Source organism: Benincasa hispida, chromosome 11 (genome assembly GCF_027475165.1).
Source record: "Benincasa hispida cultivar pf3 chromosome 11, pf3_genome.v1.1, whole genome shotgun sequence".
Lineage (NCBI taxonomy): Eukaryota > Viridiplantae > Streptophyta > Magnoliopsida > Cucurbitales > Cucurbitaceae > Benincasa > Benincasa hispida.
This window is the reverse complement of record NC_143488.1, coordinates 1,333,813-1,356,697: the sequence shown is the minus strand read 5'-3', so window position 1 is coordinate 1,356,697 and position 22,885 is coordinate 1,333,813. Positions and strand designations below refer to the sequence as shown.

At 27.4% G+C, this 22,885-nt stretch overlaps 1 protein-coding gene and 1 pseudogene across 1 annotated transcript; one reads left to right on the top strand and one right to left on the bottom strand.

Moving 5' to 3' along the window:
* Window positions 1-459: 459 nt before the first annotated feature.
* Window positions 460-1,561, bottom strand: LOC120091238 (DUF740 family protein). The gene has a single exon (XM_039049177.2). The coding sequence runs from the start codon at window positions 1,314-1,316 to the stop codon at window positions 633-635; it is 684 nt and encodes a 227-aa protein (XP_038905105.1). The 5' UTR covers window positions 1,317-1,561; the 3' UTR covers window positions 460-632.
* A 13,968-nt stretch (window positions 1,562-15,529) lies between these two features.
* Window positions 15,530-16,602, top strand: LOC150032301 (uncharacterized; annotated as a pseudogene).
* The last annotated feature ends 6,283 nt before the right edge of the window (window positions 16,603-22,885 follow it).

Below are 22,885 nucleotides of genomic sequence, written 5' to 3'. Positions count from 1 at the left end.
CTCGGAGGGTTCACATGTTGCAACCACAAATTTAAGAAAGGGGTAGGGCCAAAAAGAAATTAATAAGTTGCATTATTATGAAATATGAGGTAGCTAAAAAGTCCTCCCCCAAAAATTCTTAAACTTAGAAACACTCTCTCCTAATTACTTAAAATATTTTTTTTAAAAAAAAGTTTGGCAAAATGTCACCAAATCAAATATATTGTAATGTCCCATTTGATTTGAATGAGATTAGAATTGAGATCCCAATTTCTCCAATAATTGTCACTTTTCTTTTCCTTTTTTTCCTTTTCCCTTATCAAAATCAATATCTCCAAAATTGCTATTCTTGGTCCCTCGTATTAATTCATTTTACTATTTTTGGCCCCGCATTTCTCTAAAATTTCAGAAATGATCACCATTAATTTAATATTTACACTTTGCACTAATTACATACGTCATTTCTTTTCATTCCATAAATTATCAAGAAGCAATCAGAAAATTATAATTAATAATAATCATAATAATAATGTGCAAATATTCTTCAATTTCAGCTTCAGCTTCTAAGTTTTTTTTTAATATATATCTTTTTTCGGATTTGGATTTTCAATTCGAAATTCGAAAAATGAGAGGAAAAAAAAAGAGATTCAAATTCAACCTCTGTGTAACGGAGACCGTTCCGTGAGAACAGATTTGGAAATCTTAGATTGCCGGAATACTTTGATCGGACTGGGAAAGTACCATGCCTTAGCCTTCACCGGCGGTCGGACCAATCTCCCACCGGAATCCGCAACCGCAACCGATCTCGACCGGATCATCAACTTCCGTCTCATCGCCTCTTCAATTTCCGCTACTTCCTTCGCTCTCCGTCTGAAATCAATTTCCACCACCGCTTCGGTTCTTCCGCCATCGTGACTCTTCTTACTCTTCGACCTGAAAATCGACCAAAACGACGACGCTCTAGCACTATTACCAGACGAGGAACAATCATCAACAGCATCATCAACAAATCGCGATCTCGATCGCAGAAACGGAATCGCAGCAAGAGAGCGAGAGCGACGGAAAGCCGGCTCGCCGTCGATGAGATTAGAGAGACGACCGACGGATCCGAGGTCGGCGGAGGAGAAACGAGAGAAAGAAGAAGAAGACGAAGAAGAAGAAGAAGTGGTAGTAGTAGTGGTGGTGGCGCAACAGTTACAGGGGCGGACGTTGGCGCAATCAGGACAGAGGGTGACGAGACGGTCACGGAGGCAGAGAGGACAGATTCCGATCCTCCGCCGTTTGGAGGGGTGTTTTGGACATTTCCATAGGTCATCTTCATCACCATAGAACGCCATTTTCTTCTTCAGAGTGATGAAATTTTGAGTAGTCGCTTTTGAAATCTCTGGGTTTCGAGTTTCTCTCTGTTTCTTACTTTGCAAAAACAAATGGCTATGGCTTTTTTCACATAGCCTGAAACTTTATAAAGCTTCGACATGTTAGTGGGGACAATTTAACTATGGTTAGTTTTTAACTAACCCTGGTTCATGTCATCTGGTTAGCCGTTTGGCCTTCTTCTTTATTTCCTTCATTGCTCTAAGAACTAAAACGTCGCCGTTTTGATCTCTGAGCCCCCTAACAAAACGTCCATTGGGTAGATTAATGACATTAAAATAAATAAATAAGAGTTAAAATAGAAGATTAGTTATACTGTAGCTCAATTTGTTAATGCATATTTTATTATGGTATAGTTAAGGAGTCGGGGAATCGAACGTTCTACCTTTAAAAAATTAGGTCATGTCAATTACGGTTGAGTTAAGTGTTTTCGTAAATTTTGAAATGGTTGATAATGCATTTATTATGTCTGAAATTATTTTGAAACATGCTTTTAATTATTTTTCAAATTTTATTTTAATCTCATTAAAATTCGTGTTGTATTTTAAATGATTAAAAAGTTTTATTTCTAAAGTGATTTTAGATATGGTAAAAGTGATTTTGAACTATTTCAAATTCACTCACAAACAATATTTTTAATCCTTCTTGAACTTTGAAAAGTCTTTACTATGGTTTCGTTTGGCAACTTTGGTTTTTTATTTTTTTTTTTGTTTTTGAAAATTAAAGTTTGTTTCTCTTAGTTCTTACTCATAGTTTTCATATTTCATTTGTAAACATTTGATATCTTAGCTAATTTCAAAAAATAAAAACAAGTTTTTGAAAACTTATACTTTTTGTTAGTTTTCAAATTTTGGTTTTGATTTTGAAAACATTCCTAGAATGTAGATAACATAACATATAAAGTAATAGATGGAATGAGTCTTTATAGGCTTAGTTTTCAAAAATAAAAAATTAAATGATTACTAAAGGGATCATATTTCCAAGTTTATATTAATAATTATTTGAAACTTAATAATATTTAATAAGGTCTCTAAGTTTCCTTAAGCTTGTTAAAGTTTCAATTGGGGTGCTTTATATGAATTTGACCTTTTGAGCTTATATTTAACAAATTTATGAAATTTAAAAAATGTTAAATATAACAAACCTAACCAATTCAAGGTCTAAAGTTTAGAGTTTAGGATTTTTAAAAATCATTGTTTCGTAGATTTATTAGACACAACCCGTTACAATTGGATTATACTTGTGATATATCTTCAAATTAATCACAAACTTAGATCTAGTTTGGGTCTATTTAGCCCTTCACTTAATCTAGATTCAATTTTGTTTTAATGAGTTTCTTTGGTCTATTGTACTCTTTTTGTACCCATTTTGTCTTAGAAGGGTTTTTGGTTCTACTAGTACAATCTTTTTAAACAATATTGGTATACCTCCTATAGATTGGCTTGTTCCCTATTTGGAAGAAGGATGTGACTTCTTAACCACAATCATTTCTATCTTGCTAATAGTTTACATATTCTTTGTTTTTACTATGGATTGTCCTAAAGAAAAAAGAGATTTACTTGGGTTAGGTGTAGTTTGTAGACTTTTTGCAGCTTTCTAAACTACTTTTTAGGTTAATAGGTTTCATGTCGTGTAAATTTGAACTTGCTTAATTGATCATCTTATTAATACTATTTCATTATGACCTTTTTATTAGACTTGACAAACATGATTAAACATAACGTAACAAATAGCACGTGCGACACCAATTATAAAGAATGAAATGTCGTAGATTTTTTTCGTTTGTGTATTTCTTATCAAACTACTTTGCTCTCTTATGTCGTAGTGCACTGAATCATCACTCATTTATTTAAACGTTATTTGATAATCATTTGATTTTTAATTTTTTAAAAATAAAACTTATAAACATTATTTCCACCTGTAAATTTCTTTGTTTTGTTATTAAATATTTTAAAAAATCAAGTTAAATTTTATAAATAAAAAAAAAACAAATAATTTCTTTTTTTTAGAATTTAACTAAGAATATTGAAGTATTTCTTCACAGATAAAAATTTCAAAAAAAAAAAAAAAAAAGCCGTTACGGAATCTTAATAAGCATATCACGTCAATATTTAAGTAATAGTGTTATGAAATAGTTGAAATCAGAAATTCCAAGAAAAAATTAAAAAGGTTTTTTTTTTTTTTTTTTTTTTTTTTTTTTTTTTTTTTGTGCCTTTTCAGTAAAAGAAGAATTAAAAAGTTTTGAAAATTCTAAAACTAATATAGACACATTCAATAAAGTTGAAGCCTAAATTTGTAATTTAATTTAATTTTTCTTCGTAGCCCATTCCCCTATGCAATATTTCATCTTTACTTTATTTTTTTTCCTTTTAATTTTTGTTTGTGTCCTTTTACGACGAGCGTTTTAATGTTTGTGCATTTTTGGTCATTTAGAGAGGCGAAAATGATTGTAAGCTTAAAAAATCTAATATATATATTCTTGTAAGTTTTTATTATGGGAATAAATTACCCTCAAATATATCTTATGCCAATTAAAAGTTTCCTTTTATTTTCGTTTTTTGAGATAAAATTAATGGTTTCCTTTCACCTAAATGGTTCTATTTCATTTTAGTTTCTGTTTTTTTCAATAAACATAATAAAATTATAATTACTATTATCATTGTAATGTCTATATAATAGTAGATTAGTTGGAAACAGCTAATTGATTTTATTTTAGAAAAAAATCATTTAAATGCGTTTGGATTAAATTGAGAATTTTTTTTTTAAAAAAAATTATTTTTATTTAAATACTTTTGATAAAAAAAAGTGATTAAAATAATAGTTGCCAAACATTTTTTTTTTCTAGAATGATTTATTTTTTAAATTAAACACAAGAAAATGTATTTCAAACACACCTCTAATCACTTATTTTCTTAAATAATTTGTATGCATATATATTTCAAATCTTCCAAAGCTAGACACAGTAATATTTCTCATGTTTCTTTTTTCAAACGATTTAATAAGTTTGTTCTAATAAAATAAAAACAAAGAATCAATACCATAGATAAACAAAATAAACAGAAAAAGAAAATATTGATTATAAAAAAATTATTCTAAAAGATAAATAGCCAGATAAGGCAATAATAATTTTGTTATGTTTAGAAAACATTTAAATTCATGCCAAATTCTAAAATACAAGAAGATAATTATTTTAAAATGATAAAACTTGTGAAAATATCTTCAAGTATGATAAAATATCATTATTTATCATTGCTAAATTGCGAGAGACTAGAATAGATATCTATCGCGGTCTATCACGGATAGATAGTGAAATTTTGCTATATTTATAGATAAGTTGGCTCAATTTCAATTCCTTTATTTGAAAATAATCCATGTAAAAATGATTTAATTTTTAAACACCAAAACGAAGTTTAGGTGTTGTGTGTTTATATTTGGTTCTTGATTTTTTGTTTTGAAAATTAGCTTAAACACTAATTTCATCTTATTGTATATTTTGTTGTTCACTTTCTATTAATGTTTTAAAAAACCAAGTTTAGTTTTGAAAAAAACAAAAAAATCAAAGAGTTATTTTTGTTTTTATAATTTGACTAGAAATTCAAAAGTTTCTTTGAAAATTATGATTGATAAATTACCATAAAGTAAAGTGAGCCATCATAACATAACTATATTGACATATATAAAGTGTATTAGTAGCTACGAGATTTGTGGTTCGAATGTCCAATCCACCTAATATATTAAAAAAAGAAAAGAAAAATCAAGCGTAAAGATAATGAAATGATAATAATATATACCTATGTTCATAATTTAGTCATAGACCAAAAAAAAGGAAAAAAAAATTAAACAAACATTGTTTGTATTGTATCATTCCCCTATCAAATAATTTATAGAAGAAAATATAATTGCAAGAGCCAAAATAATTGTTATATTGAAAGTTTATAAACTATAAATAATACAGCACACAAACAAACTAAGATTTAAAGCTTTATATATCATTCTAAATATTCTTGGATTCAAATTCTGGTTTAGTCTTCAAGCTCATAATTTTTTTTTCCTTTCATAGTATGTTCAAGCTTTAGTCTTATTACTTTGATCTTATTCTATTTTTGTTTATATAATTTATATTCATTTAAAAGTGTATACTAAACCATATATATTTAGTATGTAGAATTAATATATATCCCATTAAATACAATAAAGATCAAGTTTAAATTCTATTTTGGTTTCAATATCTTTTGTTGTTGGATGTGATTAATCTAATTTCAAAATATCGTTTTTAAAACTGTTTTTAGGTTGGTTATTTTGAATGACAAAACTATTGAAAATATTTTTAAGTATAGAAAAATGTCATTGTTTATCATACTGTGATTAACTTCTATCTCTAAGGAGTAGACCGTGATATGAAGTCTAGCACAGTCTATCATTGATAAACAATAAAATTTTGCTATATTTGTAAATAAGACTCATACAATCATTTTTTTTACGCCTTTATTTTAGCCTTATATTTTTTTTTTCCTTTTTCTTTCTTTTTGATAATTATCCATTTTTGTCCCTATAGTTTTAGGAATCAGATTTAACTCCATTCACAATTTTAATGAAACTTTTATAAATGAATCAATTTAAATCATGATTAATTTTTTTTTGTAGTACAACAACTAAGAATAGAGGATTTGAAAGTATATTTTATGTCCATTGAGCTATGCTCAACATTAATTTATTACTATATTTCCACTGAATTAATTTTTTTTTCTAGGTTTTGTTAATCCCATGCATTTGAAATATGCACGAATGGTTTCAATTTTTTTTAGTACACAGTAATGAATTTAAAATAAAATTTTAACGAATCGTTTAAATTGATTCATTTGTTAACGATACTACGTCGTATTGGAGGAAGAGAGACAGTTAGGGTTGGAGGGAAAAAGAAACGGGCACGGGAACTGAGATGACCGTAAGGGAATGAAACGGATTAGGCCCCACAAAGTAAAAATCTTGACCGTCAAAAACGGATCGGACTCTGACTCGAGTCGTGACCGAGTCGGATTCAGTCATTCTTATCGGAGAGTCGTTCGGGTGTTGCATTCATTTACCAAACTCCCTCATATCTCGCACCAATATTTTTATTTTTGGTATTTAATGTTTTTTTTATTATTATTATTGAAGGACTAATTAATACATAAAATAATAATAATAATAATAATAGAAAAAATTTCAAGCAATTTCCATTTTTATTCTCACATTTCTTTTCGTTGACTCAGTCCTTAAAAGTTTCAAATGTTTTGTTTTTGTTCTCCGACGTTACCTATAAATTTGTTTTTTCTTTTTCTAATTAATTGTCCACTTAGTGTATTTAATTGATAGACATTTTGCGCGAATTATGGAGTTGTGTATATTAAAATTACAAACTGAAATTTGAAAATGGTTGTCTTTGTTTGTTTGGCAATCTTTTTATTTTTCATTTTTAAAAATTAAAATTATAAATACATTCTCTACTTATATTTCTACCAAATAAATTCATTTTTTTAAAAAAAAAACTAAAAAAATATCTTCTTGAAAATGTGTTTTGTGTTTTAAGATTTGGCTAAGTTAGATGTTGAAGAAAACAAGCATAATTTTCATATATTAAAAATAAAAGATTAAATAATATATTTAATAAGAACTTCTAGTAGTTAAATAAGAACTTCTAGTAGCATAATATATTTATCAAATGAAGCCTTATTTAGTAGTTAAATAAGAACTTCTAGGAGTAATATGAAAAAACAAATTTTGCATATAAAAACTCAACAAAAGAAAGAGTTGTTTTGAAGGTAAATTTAATTTAGAAACAAAATCTCGATTTTTTAAAAATAAATTTTTATGTCTACGTGCTTGTTTTTTTTAAAAAAAAAATAAAATTAAAACATAGAACAAACAAACATATTAAGTGGTATTAAAACTGCATGGTGAAAATATTTTAAAGTAGCAAAATGTCATTATATATCAGCGATAGACTGCAATAGACATCTATCATTGATATCGATAGATGTTGATAGCACTGACTCTGCAATCTATCACCGATAGACAATGATATTTTATTATATTTGTAAATAAGTTGGCTCATTTTCTTTTATTTAAAAATAGTCATATATAGAAAAAAAAAGAAAAAGAAAATAAAAGAAAGTTATGGCACTAGTATATTTATCTTATATATATATATATATATATATATAAAAGTTGAAATATTTTTTAATGATAAATTCACCAAACAAATATATATTGATTTTCATTTTATGCAATGAATCTAAAAGCAAAGAAATGAATTTAAATATCATACTATAGAGATTTTAAACATCAACTTTGATTCATGTAGTCTAAAATATCAATTTCGATTCTAAGTTTAAAAATGGACGGGTTTGACCTATTTTAATTTTTTTTAAGTGGAAATAATGGAACGAGGTTTTTTTTTTTTTTTTTTAAATAGAAATAGTGGATTATATTGATCAAGGCAAGTTTAAGCAATAGACAGGTGAGGCGATCACCTAAGGCCCCATTTTAGAAAGAACTCATATTTATTATTTTTCATAAAAATTTTCTTATAATATTGAAAATACAAACTACTAAAAAAATTAATAATGAATGAGTTCAAACTCTCCCAATTTTGATGGACCGATATTTCAAATTTATTAATCTTTTATCTTTTTATTCATAAGTTTACACTATGAGAGTTGAAGACCTTTCATATTTTATTTATTTATTTTTTCAAAACTAAAACCAGTTCCCCTCATAAATATATTACGGTTATATTAGTTTCAAGTTGAATTCTCTCCCTCTTTCTAAATTTCTCTGAACTCTTATATTTTCATCGATATTTTGATTTCATGAGTCCAAGTTTGATTATCAATTGTTAACACAGAAAACATTTTCTCAACTTAATCCAATTGTTTCAAAGTTCCAGGTTTTTTCGTTCAAATTCTTTTATTTTTGATTTTTTTAAAAAATATTTTATATTATTGATTGTTCAATACCTTAACATCTAAGATTTGTTTACATGCATACTTAGAATATCAATATGTCTACTGGAAATATGAATCTGGATATAAAAAGATCAAGAAGAAAAGAAAAGTAGAAAAATTAATTGAATCTAAAAAAAAGGTGCTCTTGATAAATTTGTTATTGGAAATAAAAGTAATAATATTGATGAAGTAATAGAAGAAATGATAGGTAGACAAATCGAAAGATGAAACAAAATAGTAGATAATTATGTGGTTGAAAATGAAGCATGTAATCAAATAAACTTGAATAGAAAAAACTAGAGAGCGAGGAGGAAAGTGAAAAAAGAGAAAACAATGATGATACTAGTAGTAATAATGAGATGGAAAAGTATTGATTCTAAATTAATTGACTTACTGGTAGAAAAATGTCCCATTAGAGAGAGTCATTTAATTTTTTTAAAAGATAAAAATTCTAGACATTTTTCTAATATTCATTATACAAAAAAGTTATCTAATGGCAAAAACATGATAGAAATTGGCTAGTTTACTCAAAGGATTGCGATAAAGTTTATTATTTTTGTTGTAAATTATTTGGTACTAAATTTAATACAGTTCAAGTAGCTAATGAAGAAGTTAATGATTGGAAAAACCTTAGTCCTAGGCTTAAAAGTCATGAAACTAGTAATGAACATATATGACATGAATGCTTAGTTAATTTACAAATTAGATTGTTAAAAAAATAAAATAATTGACAAAGATGTTCAAGAATTAATTAATAAAGAAAAGAACATTGGAATAAAGTATTAACACAAATTATTGTTGTTATTAAAAATCTTGCTAAAAATAATTTATCAAGTCTGATTTTTTTTTAAAATTTAATTGAAATGGTTACCGAATTTGATCCAATAATGTAGGAATATGTTCATTGTATTCAAGATAAGGAGATTCATTATCATTATCTTATAGTATACAAAACGAACTCATACAACTATTAGGACTTGAAATAAAGAAAATATATAATTATTGGAAAATTAAAGAAGCAAAATATTTTTCGGTTATATTAGATTGTACATCTAGTATAAGTCATCAAGAACAAATGTCTCTTATATTGTTGATATTTCAACAAGTGCAATAAAAATAGAAGAATATTTTTTAGAATTTTTAAAAGTTGAAGATACTACTGGAAAAGACTTGTTTGATGTGCTTATAAACACAATTAAGGATCTTAAACTTGATATATCGAATATAAAAGGACAATGATATGACAATGGATATAGTATGAAAGGAAAACAAAAAGGTGTACAAAAAAAATTACGGGAAATAAATCCTATAACATTTTATATACCTTGTGGTTGTTATAATCTCAATCTAGTACTTTCTGACATGATTAGCTCATGTCATAGAGCTAATGACATTTTTTGGAATTGTGCAATATATTTATTATTTATTTTCATTGTCTAAAAGCAACTTGACTATCAAACTCTTGTCACAAACACGATGGGAAAGTCGAATTGGAAGTGTTAAAGTAATAAGATTTCAAACACCTCAAATAAGGGACGCTTTATTAAAATTAGGATAAACTGAAGATTCTAAAGTGAAAAGTGAAACTAATTGTTTAGCTACTTATGAATTTGAAAATTCTGAATTCTTGTTAGGCATGACTATATGGTATGATATCTTATTTGGTGTAAATTATGTGAGTAAAGTCTACAACATAAAACTATGCATGTTGATGTTGCTTTAGATCACTTGAAATGTTTAATTGCATTTTTAGAAAAATATAGAGAAAATGAATTCACATAAAAAAAACTGTAAATGATATGAAAATACAATTAATATTTCGAGGAAAAAAATGATTCAAAGAAAAAAAAATCTGAAGAAAACGTTAACATTAAAAAAACACAGTCACCTAAGATTCTTTTAGAATTGATTACTTTTACTATATTATAGATCAAACAATTTCTTCACTTAAAAATAGATTTAACAATTTCAAATATACGAAAATATCTTTAACTTCTTATTTGATATGAAATTTTTTTAAGTTATTAGATGATTATAATTTGAAAAGATATTGTCTTAATCTTGAATATACATTAAAACATGATACATTTTCCGACATTAACGGTTTATATTTATTTTTTGAATTAAAAATATTACAAGAAGTCTTGCAAAATGAAATTGATTGTCCTACTAAAATATTAAATTATATAAAAAAGGTAAATATTTTTCTAATTGCATATATTGCTTATATAATATTATTAATAATACCAGTAATGGTTGCTTAGTTGAAAGAAGCTGTTTAAAATTAAAATTAATTAAATCTTATTTAAGGTCAACTATGTCACAAGAAAGATGGAATAGATTGGCTATATTATCCATTGAAAATGATATATTAATGAACTTAGATTATCTGAATTTAATACATAATTTTACATCTCAAAAAGAAAGAATAATAAATTTTAGATAATACTTTTTATATGAAGATTTCTCTATCAAAGTTTTATCTAAGGTATATGATCTGGAGTGATAGACGAGTTTGATAAAACAATTATTTAATAAATTTTATGTTAACAATTTTTCTAATGACATACTTGGACTACTAAATTAAAGGTAAATTAATTGAAAAGATTAAAAGATTAAAAACAAAATTAAGAATTAGCTAAAAATAATAGAAATCATTGGGTATTATTTAGCCTACCATACCCCAAATACTTATGATCTCACTGATCTAGAGTCTTGGGACATAATTTTCTTAAACTATATGTCAAACAACACATGTTAGATAAAATGTCAAATACAAAGTACACAATTGATAAGAAAATGTCTCATAAAATGTACAAAAATGTCATGTTTTTTCCATTCTTTCACTACGACTAATCTTTTCAATATGTCAACTCATGATATTACAAAAAAAAAAAAAAAAAAAATCACTTCTAGTAATAATCTTTTTAATGATGCAGCAAAATCATATTGCTAAATGTTGATGTATAGTAACACAACAAAAAAATAAATCCTAACAAATAATTATTAGTGATAAATTCTATAATGATGCCACAAATAATATTTGTGACATGTTAAAAGTTAGTCTTATATTCAAATTAGAAAAGAAAACCAAGGTCCTGTTTGGTAATTACTATTCGATTTTTTAATTTTAGTTTTTGAAAGTTAAACTTACTTTATTATCTATTTCCTATCAATATTTTTAAATATCAAATCAAATTATCTAAAATTAAAAAATATTTTTTAAAAATTTGTTTTTATTTTTGAAATTTAGTTTAGAATTCAACTTTTGAAATCATGATAAGAATTTTGAGTGAAAAAGACTTAATTTAAAAAAAAATGAAGATAGGAATTATATGAGTGAATTAATATTTAAAATATTAAAACATATTGGAAAAGGGAAAATTTGTGAGCAGCGTTCAAGGTGATCAAATCCTCCCTTTTTTTTTGGTATATATTGTCAATTATTACCACTAAGTTAGACATGGTCCTAAGAAACGGATGTTTTATTTAAATATTGTATCTTGAAAAATTATTTAATGAAATAGGGTTGTTTTTAAAGTATTTAGACATTTGTGGTTATTTTGAAGATTTCGAGGTGAGAAAAAAGTTTAAAATATTATGTTGAGGGTTGAACTCTCGACCTAAAAATCATTAAAGAACAAGTCGAGGGTTTAACCCTCGACCTAATAAAAGCACATGTCGAGGGTTGAACCCTCGACAATCTTCAGCTTTCTGTAGCTGAATCGTCCCATCCATCAGACGGCGTTAGTGCTCTTAATCTTCCCAATGCTCGCCTTTATTCCATCTTTAATTCCCATCGCTATGCCATGCATATTAATCTGTGGGTCGAGTTTTCAAAACACGACCTACAACCTTTTAAACCCCCATTCATCTTCTCAAATCACAATTTCCCTCTGCCTTCTGCCTTCTTCATTGCTCTCTGTCGGTTGCTCTCTGCCTTTTTCGAACTGCCCATCTTCTGATATTGGGGTATAAAGTATGCCCTAGTTTATTGTATATTGTACTTGTTTTTTCATGTATTGTACATTAGTCTCCTGAAGCATTGGGACAACTAGGAGATTGTTGGGATTGGTGTCCTAATTCTCTCGAAGTTTCGTAGCTTGTAAACTTTGTACACATTGTTATTAATAAAATAAGAGTTATTTTATTTGCATTTACTCATATCCAATAAACAAAGATCCGTGGTTATTGTTTGTAAACTTAAGCATGTATATGAGATATACAAGTGAATCATGCCTTAAGTAATAACCTGATATAGGAGGGATACTTTATCCTGATGACACTATGGATACGGCCCGCTTTGTAGAGGTTTACAAGTATTTTAAACTACTACAGATGGTCTAATTCTGACTATTCATGTGGAGACGTGTGAGCGGGGGTATCCTATACAAAGAGTTTGTATAAGACTGGACCATGAGACGATTCGTCTCTTTATATAACGTTGTTGATAATTGAGACTTACATCTCATTAAAACGACCATAGGTGACATGACCTTAATCTTGAGTGTTTTGGGAACTCCTGCCTATGAGGGCGGTCCCTTGATTAGTATGGGTAAGAGTGGCCAGATTGCCAACTCAACAAGCCTACTTTTTTGGGGATTTGTTTGATTGAGGAGCTGGGAACTCAGTTACACAAGACAGAATTCACTCCTTCCTCGAAGCAGGAGTAAGTAGATAGATTGCTCCCTTAAGGGCTGATTCCGAGTCTTGAACATAGTGGTCACATCCTCTCTTTGGAAGAGAGGAACCATTCATAGTAGAACTATGACATATTGTTCATTAGAGGAATCAGTGATACTTAAGGAGTTAGATGTAACTATACGGGTAAAATAGTAAATTGGTCCAGGTATACTTACAAGCGATCTGTGAAGGGTTATCGCACTGTTGATTGGTTAATATGAACACAAAAATATATCTGTAGTGAGAAAAGTGCAGCTGTTGGTCTTTAGTGGAGTGTCCGGTAGTTAACGGATGGTAGATCCTGTGACTAAAGAGTTTAGCCAGTTATTCATGTGCTGTTGGAGCTTCAATCTACAGGTCCATATAGTCCCCTTGGTAGCTGAATGGATTCAAGTTGAGATTCAGTTATTGGGGTTAGTTTGAAATGTTCAAATTAACAAGAGGAAATTCAATTATATATGATATAATTGGTGTGATATATGAGATACATCATGTGAAGGAATTAATGTAAATATGATTTACATTAAGTACCATAAAATAGAAAAAGAACTATGGTTTGTATTTTTCATGAGATGAAATATTAAAACTATAAGTTATAAATATAATATGGTAAGTTGGTTATCATATTCATTTACAATATATTAATTATATGATAATTAATTTCTTTTTCTCTAATAACCGATTAATTTTATGGTAACCGTGAGATAAAAGGAAAATGGTTTTCCTAAAATTAGAAGTTAGTTCATTCGGAAAGTTACTCACGGATAAACTATCGAGTGAAAGAGTTTCATTAAGCAATAGTTGTTCAGAGACTAAACGATCGCTTACCTTTGACTATACGATAGTCACTCAGCTGATCATAGTTAAACGATTGAGTGGCTAAGTCTATACGATAGGCCACCGTTTGCTACACGATTGAGCACATCGTCTATATGATAGACAATGTATCATCTCCCACTTTCTCAATCGTCTACTCGTAGACCTCTAGTCTCTTCCTCAAGCCAAGATCATATAGAGCCCACAACTCTTGGATTCTCACACCGAGAATACCAAGATAACTATTGTGGTGGTGTCCTTACCCTGTTCGTGAATTGAGTTGGACTCGATTGGCTTCGTGGAGGTTGTGTTCTTTGTGTTCGTGCTGTGTACCGATCGTTGCAATCGATTGTGTTGTTCTTGGATGATTGGAGTTGATCAAGAGAGTCTTGAGGAATGGTTCTTCAAAGGTATGCATCCTTTATCCCTTGTATCATCAGTTAGCATGTTGTAATTTCTTGTTGTGCATGACCTGTTAGTTTTCAGTTACATGTATTTGTTTGTGTTCAATTCGAATGAAATTTGGAATGATCCCTTCCGCTACTCATGGAAATCCTCGTATTTGATTTCCTTCACTTCTCCTTCGAAAACTTCTAAAAATTTTTGCTCTCTGCCGGTTTATCTTCTCTTTTAAAAACTTATAAAAAATCATTCTCTTTCTGGTTCTAAATCTTCTTTTTGCCCACATTTGTCCATCAAATTGTGAATGTACAAAATTTCAATTTTTTTAAAATTAATTGCAAATTTTGTTCCTATTCTCATATTATTATATTCTTTTTATAGTCTTTGTTGCTGTTTGGGAAACAAAGAACAACAAAGAGGTAACATTCACTCAACAAAATTCCTAATATTTCTTAAAAAAAATTAAAAATAAGTTATAGATCCATATTCTCATAATATTTTATTTTTTCGTAGTTTTTGTTGCCGGATAACAAATAACAAAGAAAATAAGGACCATTGTCACTTTGAGGGAGAAAAGTAAATCCGCTATTGAATTTGTGAGTTTACTTTTTATTTATTACTAATGTTTTTTTTTTTAATATTTAATAGATTTATCATGTTACCTGTTGACGGTGAGCCAATCTTCGGAGCGATATATGATGATTGGTTACAAATTTGTCAATGTACCTTGGTATGACCCCACCTGTTGATAAAATTAAAGGATCGAGGTTAAGTCTGATATAGTTATGGCCACAATTCCATGAGCTCATCGATGATCCAGACGAGGCAACCGTCATGAGATATGCGCGAGCATATATACTACAAATGATGGGTGGAAATCTGTTTTTCGATGAATAAAGTCATTTTGTTCACTTGATGTTTTTGCTACTTTTAGCTAACCTCTATGATGCGAGACGGTATTCTTGGGGTGGAGCATGTTTGACATGGTTGTATAGATAACTGTGCAAGGCAACAAACCTGAAGTTCGCGACATAGCTGGGCCTCTGATACTTTTGCAATTATGGGCTTGGGAGCAGTTTCCAACAATGGCTCCACAGCTACAATATGTAAATGATGCTCAGTTAGCTAGACGAGCCTACGGTTCTCGATATGTTATTTTAATTCAATTTAATTTTTATATGATTGATCTAGTTAATTTAGAATCTAAATTATCAATTTAAAAATTTAGATGGAGAGATTAATTTTGTGTGACTGGGACAACCACACATGTAGTCAGCTAGTATAGATACATGTTTGATCTGCTTCAACCTAATTATGTACATTAATACTGAACCAAATTGATTATTTTATACATATTTTTATTGTATTTGTCTTTAATATTTTTCAATATAATATTTTGTGTTTTGAAATTATTTGGGAGCCTTACAAACTTGTTATGTACACTTTGCCCAATTTCAGTACAAATTGTCAAAACATATAGCGGACGATAAGTCCTCTCATATGTTTTCACATTGGTGAGTGGCATCTTCCTGACAGGGTGATGAGACAATTCAGTTTTCAGTAGGATGTCCCATCACCTTGTAATACTGAAACCCTACTGCATGACATTGACTTAAGAATTGGAGATTGGTCCGAAAAAGTTGCACATTTGGTAGTGCGATGACACTATCGTGCAAGGTTTATTGAAATGGGGGTTTCTATTGAGCAGTTTGACAGGGATGTCACTCAAAACTACATCAAATGGTATAATAATATCACAAGACGTTATGTTACTCGTCTAGGAGCAGTTGTGGGTCATCTGGTAGATAAATGAATATTATCTGATTATTTTTAATTTAAATTTATTTTAAATATCATCTAATTGTTTTATAATTCACAGAGATTGAACAATAGTAGATTCGATGTTGTTGCGAATGATCCAAACCAGGTTCTTGCTATATGTAGTGACAACCAGAGCTATATGGAGGAGATACATTATATGTACGATATACCTATTGTTTCTCCACCAGCTCCTAGACGTAGAGAGCCTATTCGAGAAGAAGAAGATGAGTTCGATGAGGTTGCCCACAATGTAGAAGAATTGCCCCCTATGATGCAGATGCAGAGTCAAACTAATTATGTTAGTCCGATGATGATGATGCCAATATTTGGTTCAAGATATTATGATTCAGAGGCTGATCCATCGTCTTCATACGTGCATGGACATGATCGCGGTTGTGGAGAGCATAATAAATATTTATATTATGAAGTGACTGCAGAGGTACCGGAGCAACATTAAGAGGAACCAGAACAACCCCAAGTTCGAAGTCGACAACGACAACCAACTCGAAATCGACGACGTTCGCCTTGTGGGACACATTGATTTTTTTTTTAATTATTTTTATATAAATGAGATAATAGTTGTATTAATATGAATATTTTAATTTACACTTTATTATTTTTAAATTATGGAAGATGTGAATGAGATATTATTTTATATGATATTTTTTAGAGTTAAGTTAAGAAGATGGTAATAAAAAAATAATGACAAAGTGAATGAGGTGGAATATAATAAATAATAAAATAAAAAAGGGAGGTGTAATATTAAAATAATAAAATTAAAAATTAAAAAAAATGGATGGTAGGCTTGTCGAATTTTAAAGACTCGACATCCTTTGTCGAGTTTACAAAACTCGACACATTAAATTTTTTTTAAAAAAAGTACAATATTTTCCTAAATTGTTTTGAAACAACAATATTTTTATAAATAATTTCAAAAACCACAATATTATCTTAACTTTACCCTAAAAAGCCAATCACTTGAAAATTTAAAAAAAATGAAAAATAAATAAAATAGTAATATATTTATATAAAAAAAAAAACCTAAAATAAAATTACTGTCCAACAAGACTTATGAAAGAGAATAAAAGTGAGAAGAGATAGATGAATAAAATATAAGAGGTTAAATTACACATTTACTTTCACGTTGTGTCATAAGGTTTCTTGGAAGTCAAAAAGTTTTTTTTTTTTTTTTATTATTATTTTTTTAATGGTTCTCTTAATCTAAAGAAGATTCTTATAAGTCTCTACATTTTCAATTTTGTATCTAATAATATTGTATTTAATATGTTCTTGACTTATTTCATATTTTTAAAAATTTATGAATAGATTAAACATAAAATTAATGTTTCGATAATTTATTAGACACAAAATTTAATTTATGTATAAATAGATTCATTAATTTTTTTAATGTCAAATATGTCAAAGATATAAAATTGAAATATTAGTGACCTACCACATCTTTTAAGTTTAAGGATCTACTAAATCCAAAATCGAAAGCTTAGAGACCTACTAATAATAATTTTTTTTTTAAAAAAAATCTATTAACTAGTCATAAGCACGAAAGGTCAATGACCAAACTTATAATTTAATCTATTTAAAATAAAGGGGAAAAGGTCGAAAAAGAGCACAAAATTGATTTAATGGGGATATATAGTTGAAACATAGCTTTTTTTTAGTTAAAAAAAAATCAAGAGTAGAGGTTCAAATCATCAACTTTTAAGATGATTATTGGCGTTTTATCACAAAGTTATATTTTGATTGACAAAAATTGAACCACAGTTAAACTACACATTTAATTAAGCTTATGAGAAATATATATACAACTTGTCTAACTTATACGTTCTATGGTTTTATTCGTAATGAATTGATGATGTAATTTTTAGAATCGATCCATTTGATAATGTTGTTGTTTTATACTATAGTCTTTTTGGGAAAAACATTTGTAAAAACATTTTTCAAATAGATTATAAGAGCGTATAGTGTTTGGAAATAGAAGAGTAAATAAGAAGCAAAAAGTAAAATGATAATCAAATAAGTCTGGTGAATGATTGAGTTTGATGGAAATTCTTGTAACTTATTGTCAAATCCTTTCCTTTTCATTTGTCCGTACGATTCCTTGAAGCAATAGACCAATGTAAATACAAGAGAGAAAACAACAAATCCAAGGGAAAAAGATAAAAAAGAAAAAGGTAAGTTTGTTTGTTGGGATTGAAAAATTTTCAAGGTAAATTTACAAACACATAAAAACAAACTATATCTGCAACACTATCAGACCTCATCATCTCTCCTTTCATAATAATCATCTTAAAACAGACAACAACCTGATTTTCTACCTCATACCTTTGGTGGATAATAACCAATAATTAATTTAAATGACAAAATTGTTAAAAATATTTTCAAATATAGTAAAATGTCAATTGTCTCATTTTTCTATATTTGAAAATAACCCTAATAAAAGTTAGTATTTTTCTAATTGTTACCTTTGGATAAAGGGTGTAAAAAAAAAAAAAGAAAAGTAGTTGATCCAACCTTTGACGAGTTAGGATTGATGAATTTAAACAAGTTGAAGTTTTATTAATTGAATTGGTTCGTATTCAATTAAAATGGATCGTGGATTAAGTTGAAAATTCATCGTCGGTAAGAATTTTATAAGCGCTGAAAAAATTTGCAACTTAAAAAGTTTAATTTGATTGTATCTGGATCATTTTTCAACCTGGCTTAAATCAACTATGAATATTCAGTAGATATTCAATCTAATAATTTTAAATTATTTAGAATCAAAGGTTAAAATGTCCATTGATTTGTGGATATATCCATCAATTGGAAAGGTTTGGTATCGATATTAAACGACTAATTGAAGAAGAAGAAGATATACTCCAATAAAAGATCTAAACTTATCCAATAAAAACTTCAATTAGAAGTAAAAATAACTTAATTACTAAAGATAACTTAAGTAAAAATAACCATTTTCTTGTGAGGGTTTGGGCAAATACTTGGGTACATTTTAGCTCTCATCACAAACAAAAGAAAAAATTAAAATATTTCAGAAAAAAAGTAAGAAAAATTTGCGATGTGGCAAATTATAAAGGATCAATTTGATATAATGAAGGAAGATAAATGTAACTCGTAAAAAGTATTTTTCTTTTGATATATATAATAATTTGTTTGAAAGTTTTAATAAACTATAGAGGCATTGGGTCTTCAATAAGGGCCCAATACATAGAGATCAGAGCCCATTAACTTCATATGTTATTAAGCCCAACAGTTCATTGGGTCCAAAGCCCACAATTTTCCTCCCAAAATTTCTCTTTTGTCGAAAGATGACTTTTTTATCGAAATATAGTGGCAAATTTAGCAAAATTTAAATAAGTGATTACAAAATTATATATATATATATATATAGAAGATTCGAACTACGGATCTTTTGGTCGCTAATACATTCAATTGAGCAATGACTCGTTTTTTGAGCAAATATTAATTTATATCCCTAAACTTTGGGTGTTGTATCAATTTAAATTCTAAACTAATAATTGTATCAATTTCAATCATAAACTTTTTTATGAGTATATCAATTTAAATTCTAAACTTTCATAATTGTATCAAATTAAACCCTTCGTTATGTTTATTTGGATATACTTATGAATGTCCAAAGTTCAGAGTTTAAATTGATACAATTATGAAAGTTCAATGTTTAAATTCATATAATTATTAGTTTGGGGTTTAAATTGATACAAATCCCAAAGTTCAGGGTTTAAATTGATACAATCTAAAATTTAAATTTTAAATCCATACAATTCTTAGTTTAGTGTTTAAATTGATACAATTCTCAAAATTTGGAGATATAAATTGATATTTGTCCTAAATAATCTTCATCGTCATGTAATTTGCTTAGGTTACAATTAACCAACATTCGACAATGTACTCTAATCAATGATTATCAACTACAATCTTTAAAAAAATAATTGAATAAAAAGATTAATATTATTTGATTTGAGCTAATTAATTGCATGATTTTACATTTCTATATTTACAATTAATGTTTTAATTTTAATATAATTGCATCGTTTTTAAATATTAAATCACTTTTAAATAATAAAAGTTTATTAAGGAGTACTCTATCCCAAAAATAGTAGCCAATTTCAAAACAATTTTTCTTAAAGCTTTTCTTTAACATATTGTAAGTATAACATTAACGATAGAGGTTGGGTGGAAAGATCTTCAAGTAAATCTAAATAATAAAAAATAAAATTAAAAAAATCATTTTTCATTGAAATAAAAGATACTTTGGATAAACAATAAGGAGACGTTTGGGGCAAGGGTTATTATCTAAATATAATAATCACCTTTTGCTACAGTAAAAACTATTTCAAAACTTCTAATTAGCTACGGTCAACACTATTTTAAAAACCCCATTTGCTACATTACTACAATTTTTACTATTTTACATTCATCATTTTTTTTATTATTTACTATATTGTTTACTATTTCCTTCTCAAACTAAAAAAGTTTACATCTCAAACATATATTATTATAATCCAAACTAAATTAATCTACACCCCAAACACAAACTATCATAACCCAACTGTAATAACGTAGACTATAATAACTAATTCATTGCCCAAACGCTCCTAAAATTATTGTCAAAACTGAACATAGTTCAACTGACATACGAGTGGGTTAGAAACTACAAGGTGTGTAGTTCAAGTCCCCTACCCCATTTGTACTTAAGAAAATAAATTATTTGTTATGACCCTAAAAATATTATATATCTTTAACGGTAGATAGATATTAAATGTCATAAAAGTACTCTTTGGAAAAAGAAAAAAGAAAAAAAAGAAAATATAATTTTTTCTTTTTTTCGTTAAAATATTGTTTTGATTCTCATATTTTGATTTTTTTTTTCAATTTTAGTCAATGTATTTTCAACAATTCTTAAATTTATCCCTACTCTTAGTTTATTGTTAATTTTCTCCGAAGTTTTTTTATTATTTATTAATTTTTTCACTATAAATTTTAGCCAAGCTTATTTACATGGTGTATTTTCTTACATGAAAATTATTATTATTATTTAATCCGATGAAACGTAACTTCGATCGACTAAATTTAAGATTAATTGAAAGTACCATAACTAAAATTGAATTAGGTTCAAAATACATAAATCAAAATAATTTTTTTAACGATAAATTATATGGACATAGTATCCATCGAGATCTATTCTACTAAATCACGTCTTACCCAAATATCATATTTATGTGGGAGAGATTTTTTTACCTTCCACAAGACTTTGTTCTAACAAGGCCATTTTCCATTTAAGGGTGGCTTGATTTGATTGTCTAATTTCTATTTTCAAATGTGTTTCTGATCCAAATACTATTTTTTTTGTTTTAAAAAAAAGTATATTCAAAGAACAATCTCTTTCCATTTTTATTTTAATGCAAAAGTGTTATGAAAGCCTTATTCCAATATTATCTTCACAACCCATTTTACTTTTTCATGATCCCAACTTTCTCTTTTGATGTCATTTTTCCATTTCCAATTTCAATCTCAAAGTAAACCTAATTTTTAGAGAGAGAGAGAAAGCCACTAGTGAAAAAGAAGTTTAGCAAAGTGCTAAAAAGCAAAATATTATCAAATGTTATGTAATAATGTTCATAGTGCTAACACCACACACATTCAAAGATCATATTTGAGGTTTCTAATTACGGTTTTTACTTTATTTTCCCTACATAAAAAAGATTTTCATATCAATTCTTTATTTTCTATGTAGTTTTATGGTAAATATATATTTTTTTATCCTTGAATTATATGCTATCTTGATTTCATACCTTAACAAAAAAAAATAATAATAATAATTTTTTAAAAAATCAACTAGACTCTTGCTCGATAACTAAAAGAAAATGGTTCTAACATCTAAAAATATTATTTTTCACGAGATAACATCTTTTTAAATGCAAAAATACCTATCTTACTCGATCCAAATTATAGTTGAATTTTTTAATCTAGTAGAATTGTAATATTTTAAAGCACGTTTGGCAACATTAATGAATTATAGTTGAATTTTTTAATCTAGTAGAATTGTAATATTTTTAAGCACGTTTGACAACATTAATGTTTCTTATTTTTGGTTCCTCCTAAAAAATAAAACCATATTTAGTAATTGTTTTTATTTTTTATTATTTATTTTTTTTGGTTAAAAAGTATAAATATTTTATATAATCATTTCTTTATAGTTTGTTGTTCCATGAAATTTTGAACTTAAAACTATACAAAATTTATATGAAAATTATTTTTAAAATTAAACGTCTAAAATTGTTATGTTATATTTACTTTTAAGTTTTAGGTGCTTATATTATGCAATTTATGAGTAAAAAGTGAATAAATAATATCATTTATGTGTGGAAAAAACTAGCAGCATAAACCATTAACTACAAACTAGATTTTGTTTTTTTCTCCAAAGTCGTACACAATTTTGAAAACGTTTATGAAAAATGAGAAACAAAAAGTATGGATATTTAGTCATCCAATACTTCAATTTTTTAAGAAATAAAAAATAGAAACATAACTCAATTGTACATTTTTAAACCAGTTAAATATTATAAGATCATTCCTTTATATATTTTTAATCAAGTTGTTATAGGTTAAAATTTAAAAATTATATTATTACAAATTTAAAAGTGGTAGGAATTAAATCGTAACAAACTAAATATTATATCAAATTTCTGACCTAAATTATTACTTTTATAATAGTTTAATAAACAAAAGATGAGCTAAACACCATATAAACAAACGAATAAGAATTGGCTACACATCCAAAATATTCACGT